This window comes from Neopelma chrysocephalum, unplaced genomic scaffold, assembly GCF_003984885.1.
Source record: "Neopelma chrysocephalum unplaced genomic scaffold, ASM398488v2 Primary Assembly neopelma1_97102, whole genome shotgun sequence".
Lineage (NCBI taxonomy): Eukaryota > Metazoa > Chordata > Aves > Passeriformes > Pipridae > Neopelma > Neopelma chrysocephalum.
The window spans coordinates 4,407,493-4,420,715 of record NW_020925744.1 but is presented as its reverse complement, the minus strand read 5'-3'; the positions used below and the strand labels follow the sequence as shown (position 1 = coordinate 4,420,715).

General features: G+C 37.3%; 1 protein-coding gene across 10 annotated transcripts in view; it reads left to right on the top strand.

Annotated features, from left to right (window-relative positions):
* Positions 1 to 13,223, top strand: part of MAST4 (microtubule associated serine/threonine kinase family member 4) — a 292,509-nt gene that overhangs the window by 248,547 nt on the left and 30,739 nt on the right. For all 10 annotated transcript variants that reach the window (XM_027671419.1, XM_027671417.1, XM_027671423.1 and 7 more), the window contains 3 exons: positions 3,807 to 3,939; positions 7,914 to 7,981; positions 10,296 to 10,381. In XM_027671419.1, the coding sequence (XP_027527220.1) occupies positions 3,807 to 3,939; positions 7,914 to 7,981; positions 10,296 to 10,381 (287 nt within the window). The remainder of the gene's footprint in view (positions 1 to 3,806; positions 3,940 to 7,913; positions 7,982 to 10,295; positions 10,382 to 13,223) is intronic.

Below are 13,223 nucleotides of genomic sequence, written 5' to 3'. Positions count from 1 at the left end.
GGAGGATGGTGCAGACACCCGAATACCATGTAATAGCCAGCCTGAGTCCAACAGGCCTGGCAGGCAGCCCAAGCTGACTTTGAGCCACTCTGCCTGCCAATACCAAGATCACAGTGTCAATGCTCTGTACAGCTGTTTGAGGCAGGCAAGGCTTATGTGGGAGCCACTAACCTGCTGCTAGACTCAAGTTATGCCTGAAATTGTCATAACTGCATTTTTGTGGCACTGGATCTGAGCTAGTAAGTCTTTCCAACCTGATTTTGGCTCTGTACTGTGTCCCTTCATCTGTGGCACAGTTAATCCACAACCTGGCTCGTTCAGCTATGGGCATTTTGAGAGCTGTCTGTTTTGTTTTGGAAACACCATGTCTCAGTATTCCCAGTTGCATTTTGTTCATGATTTGCAGTTCAGAAGAAATGAATCAGCATGAAAGAGAAGTTTAAAAACAAAACAAAAAGGCAGGTTTTAGAGAACACCATAGCATGTCCTGCCTCTGCCACTGTATCCAAACTTGTTTTACTGCTTCTTCCTGAGCCCTAAAAAGCTTATTCCGTGTCTAGTGTGATGTTCCCTGCTCTACTCACAGGGTTCATATAGCCTTTATCCACATAACCCAATTTCTCATATGTTTTTTTTCCCCTACATTTTTCCCTCTGGTCTGCATCCTTCTCTATTATCACACATCCAAAAATGCCCTTAAACACATCTGGAAGGCTGACAGACCAACACTTGTTAATGATGCTTAATATCCTTCCCTTCCATGCTTACTGGCTTTTTCCCACTAACCCCTGCCCTCAGCATCATCGTTCTTCATTAGCTTTCTAATTGAAGTGCTGGAGTATGCCCAGAGAAGGGCAACGAGGCTTGTGGAGGGTCTAGAAAATGTGTCTCATGAGGAACAGCTGAGGGAACGGGGACTGTTTAATTCAAGAAGAGGAGGCTCGGTGGGGACCTCAGCACTCTCTACAACCACCTGAAAGGAGGTTGTGGTGAGGTGGGGGCAGCTCTCTGCCTTCAGTGGGAGGACAAGAGGAAATGGCCTTAAGCTTGAGACAAGGAAGATTCAGATTAGATATTAGAAAAAAAAATTTCACTGTTAGGATGGTTAGGCATTGGAATAAGTTGCCCAGGGAGGTGGTGGAGTCACCATCCCTGGAGGTGTTCAAGGGGCATCTGTATCTGGCACTGGGTGATAGTTTAGTGGCTTAGGGGTTAAAGTGGTGTTGGGAGGATTGTTGGACTGGATAATCTTATAGGTCTCTTCCAGCCTTGATGATTCTGTGGTTCTCTCCTGGTGGCCTATTTACCTATTGGTTCATTTTCCTAAGTGCTGAGTTTTATAGGGATCTAGTCCAAATCTCTATTCACTTAGTTCCCAGTTTCTGTGACTGGGATTTTATTGTAGGCTACTTGCTCTGCCTTATCCTTCAAGTAGAGTGCATATGCAGTATGCATGTTATGCATGAGTTGAAGGACTGTGCTGCAAAGACCAGAAGTGATTGTGTCTCGTGGTTCAGAGTTTCAGAGCAGCAATGGCAGGGAAAGCCAACACAGCTTGCTCCAAGTGTTCTCAATTCAGACAGGATGTTCAGGAGATTTATACTGGAATGTAAAAACCCCGCACCATATGTTCCTACAGATACAGGCAGCTTGAACAAATTTAGGCATACTGTCACAAAATAATACGTTTCTCGTGCAAGAGGGTGTTAAGCCTACTCCATAAACAACACTGGAATCGTGTGAACTTACAGGAACAAAGTCTGTAGTGTCCCTTATGGGAACTTTTGAATAATACTGGCTGATATTTTAGAATATCTGTCTGAAATAGATACTAGGTATGAAAAACTTCAGCCTCTGTAAGAAAGTTCATGAAGTTGTAGAAAATAAATCTGACTTTTTTTTCACAAGAAGTTTCAGATATGCAGTAAAGCTGTGAGTTTTCTGATGGTGGTCTTGGCTCAGTTGTTCATGGCATGTGAATTCCTATTTTAATTTACCTGATAATCAAATGAATAAAGATTTTACAGTTTCATGACAGCAAGAGCTGCTGGCAAATATTGAAAGATTTTTCTCTATTTGTACATGGAAAATTAAATAGTTGGAAGTAAAGATCAGGAAATTTGTTGCTCCTCATTATTCACACCTGTGTATGTATATAGCTAGATGAATGTATTTAGATAGATAGATACACACACACACTCATAGGATTAAAACTACCTGTTTTGAAATTGCCTTGTCTTGCTAGTAAGTGGAGGAGAAGCTGTATATCTGCCACTGCAGCAGGTCAAGAGATGATGTTTTCATGATGAAAGTAAATAGAAATCTTGGCATACAACCACGTTGTTGGGTTCTTCAGTGCCAAGGAGTAACATGTAAGAGAATCAGTTGGGCTTGGCAAGTCAGATGAGGAGAGTAAGACTGAAACAGCATGTACTGCTTAGTTATCTGTTCAGATTTTTAGGCAGTTTAGCAGCATCCTGAGGCTTTTAAGTTAAATAAGACAGTTTTGGCAGTTTATGGGTTCATGGTAAATCCTTGGCAGTAGGCTGTAGATGATGAAAATTGTTTCATGATAAATGTAAAACTAAGATTGTTTCTATAAAACTGAAAATTCCACAGATACTTTATTTCAGACATGCTGTTAGCTGCACCTGCTTTGATGCTTTCAAAATGAAGCATGATACCTAATTTCTCAAGCCCTTTTCTGGGTTGGGATGTTGAGTTTCCATGTCCTGAGTAGCCTGAGAATCTAGAATGGGAGCCTTGTGATTCAGCATGTAGACTAAAACCATGTGGGGTTATGTTAGGCCACAAAACAAGAGTCGGGGAAGCTAGCTCAGCAGTCTGCCTGGCTTCCACAGGTATTTGTGACAGAGATGAACTTACTCGAGGAAAAAGTCTGTTTTGTTACATCAGTGTTTCATGAGTGTTTTAACACTCAGTTAAGCATGGCACCTGTTTATAGAAACATCTTGAAGAATGCAATAGCCATGAAGCGATGTTTTGGTAGGAATTCATGCCGGTAGAGAGAGAAATTCTACTAAAAAAAAAATCTGATAAACCTTTTAATAAACTTCCTTGCTCCTTTAAGTGCATTCCTATTTTTATAATCTATAAAGGTAGTAAAATTAAAGTATTTCCAAGGAACTTGGGGATAGACAGTTTTGAATTTCTGTTTTTTTGGTTCCTTTTTGTTGCTTGTTTAGGCTTGCCTTTTTAGGTATGTTATAAAAGAGAGTTACAATATAGTTAGTTCCCAAAGGAAAATGTTTAATTTCTAGATGTGGAACAATTGGATCAATGAAGTTCAAATGTTTTTTTTATCAACTTACTATTTTGTCTATTGATTTATATAATTGTATTTTCCATAAAACACAGTGCATATATAGTGATTAAAAATACTTCCAATTTCATTTAGAAGTAAAAATTGTAGTACAATATATTTACAGTTTGTTTCTGTAGTGTATTTTTGTAGGCAACTAATGCAGGGAGATAGTCTTCTCTATTTGAAATGTTATTGTTGCTGGTTATAGGTGATTTCACTCAGTATCATGTGAAGTTTTGAAGGCATACTATTTCTATAAAGTAAGGCTCTGAAGTAATGGTATGGAATTTCATTGCTTACAGTATGTTACGATATAGAAAAATCAGAATAGATTAATAGACTACTAGTAATAGAATAAAGAGGTATTGTTTTTAATAGGGAAATGTCAAATATGTGCAGTAGAAGACACAAAGGATGTTTTAGTTAGACTCTAAGAATTCATTTTCAACAGAGAAAATGAAGGTGATTATTTTTCCTCTAGGAATTTGATCCTGAAGAGTTCTACTATCTTTTGGAAGCAGCTGAAGGCCATGCTAAAGAGGGTCAGGGCATTAAAACAGACATCCCTCGATATATTATTAGCCAGCTGGGCTTAAATAAAGATCCTCTGGAAGGTAAGTGCATCTCCTGGTAGAGCTGTAAGTTCCTAGATTCTTCCTTCTCCATGTGATTTATCATTCTCATAATCTGTGTGTGCCTGAAAAAGGGAAAGTTAAGATGGTAGCAGAACAAGCATTTGCTAACCCTCGCAGTCAGTACTCTCCCAAGCTCAAAGGCGTTAAAAAAGCCACCTGTTGTGTATAGGATTTTTCCATTTGAATATCATTCACAAATACATTGTGTCAATGATACTAGTCATATTTTTCCAGCCTGACAATGCAAATTTCTTATTTCAACTCTAGCTGAAATTTGATGGTTATCAAATATTATCTAACCACAGGTATAAATGAAAAAACCTGGGCTGAGCTGTTTGCTTTTCAGTGGCCCCAGGCTTCTACATCTTTTAGTCTGTGAGAAAACTATCTTCCATTCCATTTATTTTTCCGGGTAATTTATGTGTACATGTTGAAAACTTTTGTAGGGAGAACTTGGGTTCCAGTGGAGGTATTGTCATTGCAAAATTTTTCTTCACTGTGAGAGTGGTGAGATACTGGAACAGGTTGCCCAAGGAAGTGGTGGGTGCTCCATCCCTGGATGTATTCAAGACCAGGCTGGATAGGATTCTGAGCAACCTGGTCTAGTGGAAGGTGTCCCTGTCCATGACAAAGGTGATCTTTAAGGTTCTTTCCAACCCAAGCCTTTTATGATTATTTTAAGGACAGCGTTGAAAAAATTAAAATTACTTCTCTATCCTAGTCAGACTATCTTCTTTGCCATCCTGAGAGCATGGTCTATCACTGGTGACAAATAGAAATCGGGTTCATTGTGTTCAGTGCTAGTTCTGTAATTTGGAAGAAATTGGCAGAAATGCCATTGTGCAAGAATGAGTCTAGCTAGTGACAATTATCTTGTCTTCTGTGTTATGACGCAGGACTAAGAGAGGACTTGATAACACAAAGTAATAGCAAAAAACTATGCTAAAATTTTTTTTTAGCTAGTTCTTACGATGCATGATCACCTGATGTTAAATCAAAGGAGTCACATATTGTGTTTTTAACTCTTTTTTGCTGAACTAAAGCAGTTTGTAAAGTTCAGTACTGCCAGTGTTGTCAGGAATTTGGTTAGATCTAATTCAATTAAATTTGGCATTGTTATAGCTGATATTCATGCTAAATTAACAGACCTAAAGAAAATCAAGTCTATTATTAGTCTGCTTCCTATCTTCACAGAATAACTTCCTCATCCAAATTTAGTAGTTTTTTATCTGAGATACAGATTAACAGCTTCGATGCTTTTTGCTTGAATTTGGAGTACAGAAAGGAAGCCAGACAAATTGGGAAAATACACATAAATATTGTTTTCCCTTTTTTTCTGGAAAAGATCAGGAAGCATCTTAATTCTCTGCAAGTGTCTTCTGGATTTGGTGAGCTATTGGTCTGTCCTAAACCGACAATTCATAATTTCTTCCCTGATCAAGTATGTAAGACGTAATTTGGAGTGTGTGTTTAGGGTTTTGTATCATTGACCCTGGTTCTGCTACTTGAACCTTGCCTTTCTGATTGACTCTTCTTGGCCACTTGGATTAGCGTTCCTCAGTATGAGTCAAGAATCTAGGAATCTATGAGTCTAAGCTAATAAAATCTTTGATTATTTTTTTTTTACTAGCTTATTATGGGAGAGATATAGGAAAAACATGAGTACTCTTGCTGACTACTTTACATGAGTGTACATCATCAAAGACACATCTTAAAATTATAGTTCATAAACTAACTATTAATATAATATAAACTTTAAAGCATTCCAGGATAATTGAAATGTTTGTTTTATTTTTTTCTGAGGGGAAAAAAATGGACCATGTGGTTTGTCAGTAAATACTGATAGCTGTATGATGTATGGATTGCTGATCTTTGATTCAGTTGGAGATTTGGGCAATAGAATTAACTTGTGTATCATTTTAAAGATTAATATGTGTGTGTATTTGTGATCAAGTAATTCAGGCCATGTGATTTGTGTTAATGCTTTCCTGCCATACTACCAAAAAAGTGATATTTATAAGCAGTATAAATCACTGCGCAATGACATCTGCAGAGAAAAGCAACCTACTTCAGATCTTTCTCTACTTACCTCCTTTGTTTGCTGCCATAGCTGTACTGTCCTTTCTTTGGGTGAAATGATGCATGCATTATTTGGAGATAATGCTAGATAAATTTATACTGTACTGAAAGCAATACCACAACAGATTCAGCAGTTAGAGAGTGGTGGCTGCATTTCTGAGGAGTTCCCTGGGGACAAATTTTTCCCCAAGTGTTTTAAATTACCATCTTTACCATTTTGAATTATGAGTGTTGAAAAATGGTTTAAATCAATGAAGGAAAAAGGACAGGTGTTTAATGGTATGTAGATGAGTTTTAAAAATCTCTTCAGGCATTGCAAAATGGTTCTATAGCTCCCTGTTTTGAAAATTGGCTCTTGGTTCCATCCCATTACTATATACTGCTTGCAAATAATATGGATTTTTCAGATAATGGTTATTTTGCAAAAGTTTGTTTAAAAAGATAGCGTTTTAATATGCTATTTATGGAAGTAATTTCAGTTGAGAAGGCTGTCAAAGTATATTATTCCAGCTTACTTGGTTCTCTCCCATACAATAAAAGGTTCATCAACATTTCTATTTTAAAACACCCATGTTCACAAAACTGTGACTTTTCCCAGGGAAATCCACTCCAAGTTCATCCTATATAATTTTTATTTTTTTTTAAGATTTGTTTGTTCTCAGTGGAGATATTTTTCACCATTTATTGACTTAATTTTTTAATGTTTTTAGCGTCTTTAAGGGTTTAAAAATGTGCTTGACTTTTGAAGTGAGGTACTAATTTCTTCTGTTTCTTACACTTTACATACATTTTGTTTTCAATAGTGGTTACAGATGAGAGCTACTCCTTTTAAATCTTTAGCTGTTCCAACAGAAAATTGTCTATGTGGTTAATTTGCTTTTAAAAATTGCAGTAAGTGTTGTGCAGCATTTAACTTGTAATAGTCATATATAGAAATATAAAGAAAAATCCAGTTTAGATATTCTATGTGAATATTCAGTTATATTTCATATTCATAAATTCAATTCACAGTCCTGAGATAAAAATGGACCTTACAAATTTCAGGTGGTCTTATCTGTCTGATTCCCAGCATATAATTGTGATAAAACGTGCATCTTTCGCTTTGTAGGGCGTATATGATTAACTATGTATATAATTCAAGTAGGTATATGGGGTCTTCTGGGTACTGGTTGTCCTGTTTAGCTTTTATTACCCAAATGAATTCTCAGTTATTGCCCCCCTGAAGAACAGGGTTGGCTTAGGAGCTTTGCAACATAGGTTGACCCTGGCAGGGATAATCTGGTCAAGTTGTAGACTCCCAAAATAGTACTTTCCCAGAGAAGTTGTCTGTGTTATGACTCTCTAAATGATAAGCTCCTAAGAGAAGGGCTTTTAGCTTATTCTGCTAGGCCTATCAGTATTTTTGTGTAGAAGATGAAAAATATTTGGATTCCATCTTTAGTCTAAACTAGAAGCTTTTACTTTAACTGTAAAGGATCCCAAGAAGGAGGGTGCCTACTGTTAACCTCCTTGGGGCTGAGATCCTCAGGAGTTCTAGCAGAGTAGTGCTGTCTTTCCCTTAATGCTCAGTTTACACACAAATCTTGGAATTTGCACGTCTCAGCAGTGGAAACAGTATTGCTCTTCATTGCTTCATGGCCATTTGAATTCTTCAGTGGAAGACGATATAGGCACTGAATAGCAGGTCTTAATTTTCTGGGTGGATTTTTTTTAATCTATGCTTGGAGATGCCCTGAAAATTACTTGGCAAATACTACATAAGGACACCATTTTATATTTAGTTTTGGAAGGGTGTCACTTCTCAGGTTTTCTGTATTTCACCTAGTTTTGTATTTGCTGTAGTTTAAAATGAAATTTTTAATCTTTCTTTCCAGAAATAGCTCAGCTAGCTAATTGTGAGAGTGGGACAGCAGAAACTCTGGAAGTGGATGAATCAGTAAATGTAAGCTTTCCTGTTATGTCGCTGCTTTTGCTGAATGTGAGCAAAGAAAATGTGTTGTGTTCCCCCCAACCCTGTCTGTTTTATTTTCTCTTGGTATGTGCAAACAGATTGAATAAACATTGGTTAATCCTCACACTAATGCCATGATGCTCAGCAGGCAGAAGGCTTTCAAAAAGTATAACAAAACTTTATACCTATTTTCCTAGTGTCTTCAGCTTCCATGAATTTAGTGTCAGCCATGTGGCAATAGCTTTACCACAAAATCCACCAGTGCTTTCTTTGTTTCTATTCAATCAATGTATTTCTTTTTCTTCTAGAAGTACTTGTAAACTGTTTTATTAAACAAAGAATTTTAAAGAGATTTTATAACAGTCCATTCACAGAGGCAGCTAATGATCAAAGTGAGAGACTCTGAACAGATCCAATGGAGAGACAAGGAAGAAATGAGTAAGTTAGCAAATAGACTGGATTCAGAAAGTTAGTTTACAGTCTGGAAGGTTGTGCATCATTCTTCTGAATCTGTGTTTGGAAATATTTGCCTACAGTAAGGGGTATGTTACAGTAATATTTTGTCAGATGTTTGCTCAGGATGGCAAAACAAAAATGAGTTGGACGAGTTGATTGCACTGAATATTGTGGACTTAAATGCTCTTATTCTAAATTCTTATTTTTAAAAGTTGGTTCTTATACCTTTGATTTCAGTCAACAGAGTAGATGAAGTTCTAAAAACTTATTGGTTGATTTTTAGTTCAAGTGGATAGAGAAAGCAAGTGAGGTTTGAAGAGATGTGTGGGTGATTAGTGGTACTTTACATGTATTTACAAATGTTAGCCGGCATGGGTTATCTGTTAAACTAGTTCTGATATGTAACAGAAAAAACATCGTTCTCTGGTACGTGTCATATTATATTGGAATAATTTCTGACATTCTGGCAAAATGCCACTTATAAAGCCATAATTCCGTAATTGACACAAAGGGTGTTTCTTACTCTGCTGCTTTCATTCATTTGCATTTAAAATACTGTATTACACCTAAGCAGTATTTAGTGGAAGGATACTGACAAACTGGAGAAAAGACAGACAGAATAACTAGAAGGCTTAAAGGAAGTGCTGAGGTGCTTAACAGAATCTAAGGTGCGTTAGCTAAGAAACTGAAATAGTAAAGTTTGTGTTGTGCAAATGCTGAAGAAATCCAGGAAGGATAATGCAGTGTAATAAAGGAATGTAAATAAGGGAGATGATGAAATGAAATTAGTAATGAAAAATACAGGATATTTGGAAGTATCTGAAAGCGTAGCTGTGGAATAAACATATGTGGGAAGTGACAGGAAGCATAACTTGCAAGCACAGGACTGTTCACAGTCATAGTAAATATGCAATTAGGAAAAATCCTGTACTGGCAGGCAAGTGGGCTAAACAATTTAGTGAGTCCTCTCTGTCACCTCCTGTGTAGTTCATTATATTAACATATTCACTGATCTTGCTCTGAATTTTCTTTAGCAAGCACTTAATTGAAAATGTTCCAACCAGCTCTACTTTCGACTTCTAAGTATTACCAAACTGCTTGGATAGGGATCATGGAACTTCTCGGAGGTTTTGAAAACATTCAAAAACTATATTGTTGGCTTGTAATGCTGAATTTGGAGTCCTGTGCCCTCATCTTTCCTCCCTGAACCCCAATTCTAATTCACACATATTGAAGATAAATTAAAACTAGAAAAAAGGTTTTGCCATATTCAGGACAACTCAATTTTTAAAAAGTTCTGACAAGTAGATAAAAGTGACTCTCTAAAGCTAGAAATAATGCATTTTTATCTTCCATATTTTTCTCTTTCATTTTGTCTCTTTTCACAGTCTATTCTAAGTTATATCACACTTTACCCTAACATTAGTTTGAAATGTGTAAAAGTTTTTTTGAATGAACAGGAGCTCATCTGCAGTTTGTTACTACCAGGCCATAATATGAGATCTACTAAAATGGGAAGGCAATGGGCACTGAGAGCCTTGTGGGATTCACAGGAGTCCGTAACTCCAGATAAGAGTTGCCAGTAACTACATTACCAGAACCCCTCATGCCTGTAACCTTTGCATGTAGATAGGTGGACAATTTGCTGCGGTTCAGCAGATGAACCTGTCTGATGAAAAAGCAGCTTTTCTTCAGGAGTCCCTTGGTCCCTCTCTGTGCTGACTGTGTGACTGACTGGCCAGAGCTTTTACCTGGTGATGATTGGGTTTTTTTGTTTGGGTTTTTTTTCACCTGATTTTGAAAAAAAGTACTGTTTTAACTTTGTTCTTTCTCATCTCTTCCTTTGAAGAGCTCTAATACCTCACTGAAGCTGCAGAGGAAACCTCGGGAAAGTGATTTTGAAACAATTAAACTGATTAGTAATGGAGCTTATGGGTGAGTAATCCCTGAGTGCGATGGGTCTTTTGCATTTTATTGTTTCAGGGATCTTTATGTGAGAGTGAGTTTGCACTGCCGCTTTTTTCATTTTGCTTTCCTGTTTTGTTACTAATATTTGAGTTTACAAGTTTTTGGAAAGTTTGCCAGGCAATAATTAATTGCTGTATGCTGCGGTAAATTAAAGTACTGAATATTAAACCACTAAGATTTTCAGAAGTGGATATCCTGCTAAAGATAAAATCTGAATAAATGAAAAGGCAAATTTAAAGTCACCTTTATAATACTGGAATAAACCTGTGTTTATGCAGATATGAGACAGAATAAAACTTAATTTGTAGGGAGACAGATTGATAAAAATAAGTTCTTACTTGACCTAAAAATATTGATGAAATAGAAATAAATATCCTGAAGTAGAGAAGCAGTGTTCTCCATGGATGCTCTTCTAATCCTTAAGTTTTAACCAGTTAGCTTTTAAGGAATTGGTATTACTTTATTAGTTTCTAGAAATTGCACAGCTTACTGCCCCATGTGAGTTGTAAGTCAGCCAGTCATCTGGAGATATCCCACAAGGCTAAGAGAACATTTTGGTAACCTGGTCTTTAAATGAACACCAAACGTTACCTGAACACCAGATGTGTGGGAAGTACTGTGCAGTGATGGTGTCTGTCTTTAGTCACCTCTTCTGATGTAGTACTACCTGTTAGAGCCTGGTTTGACTCCTCCTCTACATTGAAATATATTAAGACAGGAACTGTTGGTCTCTGTAATCTGCAGGAAGAGGAGGGATATATATTCGTTCAAAAAAGAGAGATTTCCATCTTGAGGTGGGGAGCCCACAACCAAATAAGACTCAGAGCTTGGCAGTGGAGGAGGGCTGTGCTGCTCTCCAGCAGAGACTCCATTAGACTGACCCTGCTCTGTGCCGCCTCTGCTTGAGTTAGAAAGCAGTAGTGACCTGATACGACTGAGCACTCTTTGAAGAAATCTTGGACATAGGAGAAGGAGCACCTGCAGTATACCCACTGGAATTTCTGTGCCTGTTCAATGACCTGAGGCTGATTGTCTCTCTCTGATGATATTTAGTTAAAGGTGACTCTGAGTTCTGGAACAGGAGGCATTTAGTACTGTTGATCATGGTAACTTGTGTTAAGGCTATTTGTGTCCAGATGTGTTTACCTAGCTCAGCAAAAATCCTGAAGGAAATAGTATAATTTGAATTAAAGTTATGTAAATATTCAAATACAACTGCTCACTAGTCAACTTCTGTTCAATTTTCTCAGAATTTCTCCACAGGCAAACTGGTTGCTTACTGTATGTCAGCCTTTCCCAATTACCTCACTACCTCAAAAGCCTTTCAGCAATTAGCAGTAGATGCTGCACCCCTTTCTCCTTCCCTTGGCAGATGCTATGTCCCTTCCATTCCTCGTTTCATCTCTTTGTCTTACTGGAGGAGGATAGGAGGAACTGTGTTGGGTGGGCCCCCATTGGAGAAAGAGGTGTCAAGAGTCATTGAATCTGCCCAGCTTCCCAGCAGTTTTAGGTTGCTGAGGGATGGGGGAAGGAGGGAGCAGCTGCAGAAGGGCATAGTGTAGTCAGCAGTGTGAGGCCTGAAACCTGAAGTCAGAAGTTCTGTGGCTCTTGCTCCATGGGTGTTACAGTCAGAAGGAGCTTCAATGAGCCATTAAGAAATACAGACTGGTGACAACTGTCCATCTGAAACCAGAGATAAAAACTGGAAAAGAACGGATGAAAAGCCATGGCCTTCCATGACACATATGATTTTTTTTTCCCCTCATGTTTGTGGCTGGGAAAATGACCACTTAGAAATACCTTTCAAAAGCCAATAATAAGCAAAATTGGCAATGTAATGTTGTAAAAATTGGATGAGACCCTGATAAATATGAGAAGAAAAGGAAAGGTGGTAGAGAATTAATACTTGAGAGTGTATTCAGTTTGTTCATGAATCGTCTTTAGCAAATGTAAAAACAGGGGTAGGCTGACAGGTTATACTGTGATAGTAGTGGTGGAAATTGAAAAGCTCATCAGTTTAGTAGAGTGCAATTACTTCCATCCTTAAGGAAGTAATAACAAAGGTAGATTTTGTTGATTTGGATTTTTCTTTTAAATCATTACTCCTTAGAAGAAAAATCAAGAACAAGAAAACAAACGGCCTCTTACAATTCATGTAGAGGGAAAGAAACACCCTCAGTGAAATGTGAGACAATAAACTTCTAAAAGTATTTATTCACTTTTAAAAGTGATTTTAGCACCTATTGAATATTGTAAGTTGAGGAGGCTTGTGCCACTAAATTCTCTTGGTTACCACTTTTTCAAAACGACCTGTGTCCTTGAAAATCTCCACCATGGTATATCAGACAAGTGGGACAGACTGTAAAATCAACAGACCATTTTTAAATCTTTATTAAGTGAGTTTTCTTTTTTCTGTTGGCACCAGTACAGTTGATGGTTAATTTACTCAAAAATTATGGTCAAGTTTAAAGGGGAGCACATTAAGATAACCTAAATGCTTTCTAACCCATCTACAAAATCTAGTGTAATAAACCAATTATATCTGTTTCATGTGAATATAAAGCAATGAATTGTCCTCAAGGCATTTTTTGCAGTTCATTTACAAATATAAACAGCTGAAATAAAAGTTACTGTTGTTATGCTACAAGGATTATTTTTTCCCTTGTGTCTTTTTCCAGGCCACTAATTTTTTGAAATCATCTAAAGATGTGTGAATTCTACCTGTGCTTCATTGATTTATTCTCAAAAAATGTCATTGCTCATGTTTTGTGCTCTGACTTATTAAAGATTCGGTATTCTGTAGTAATAT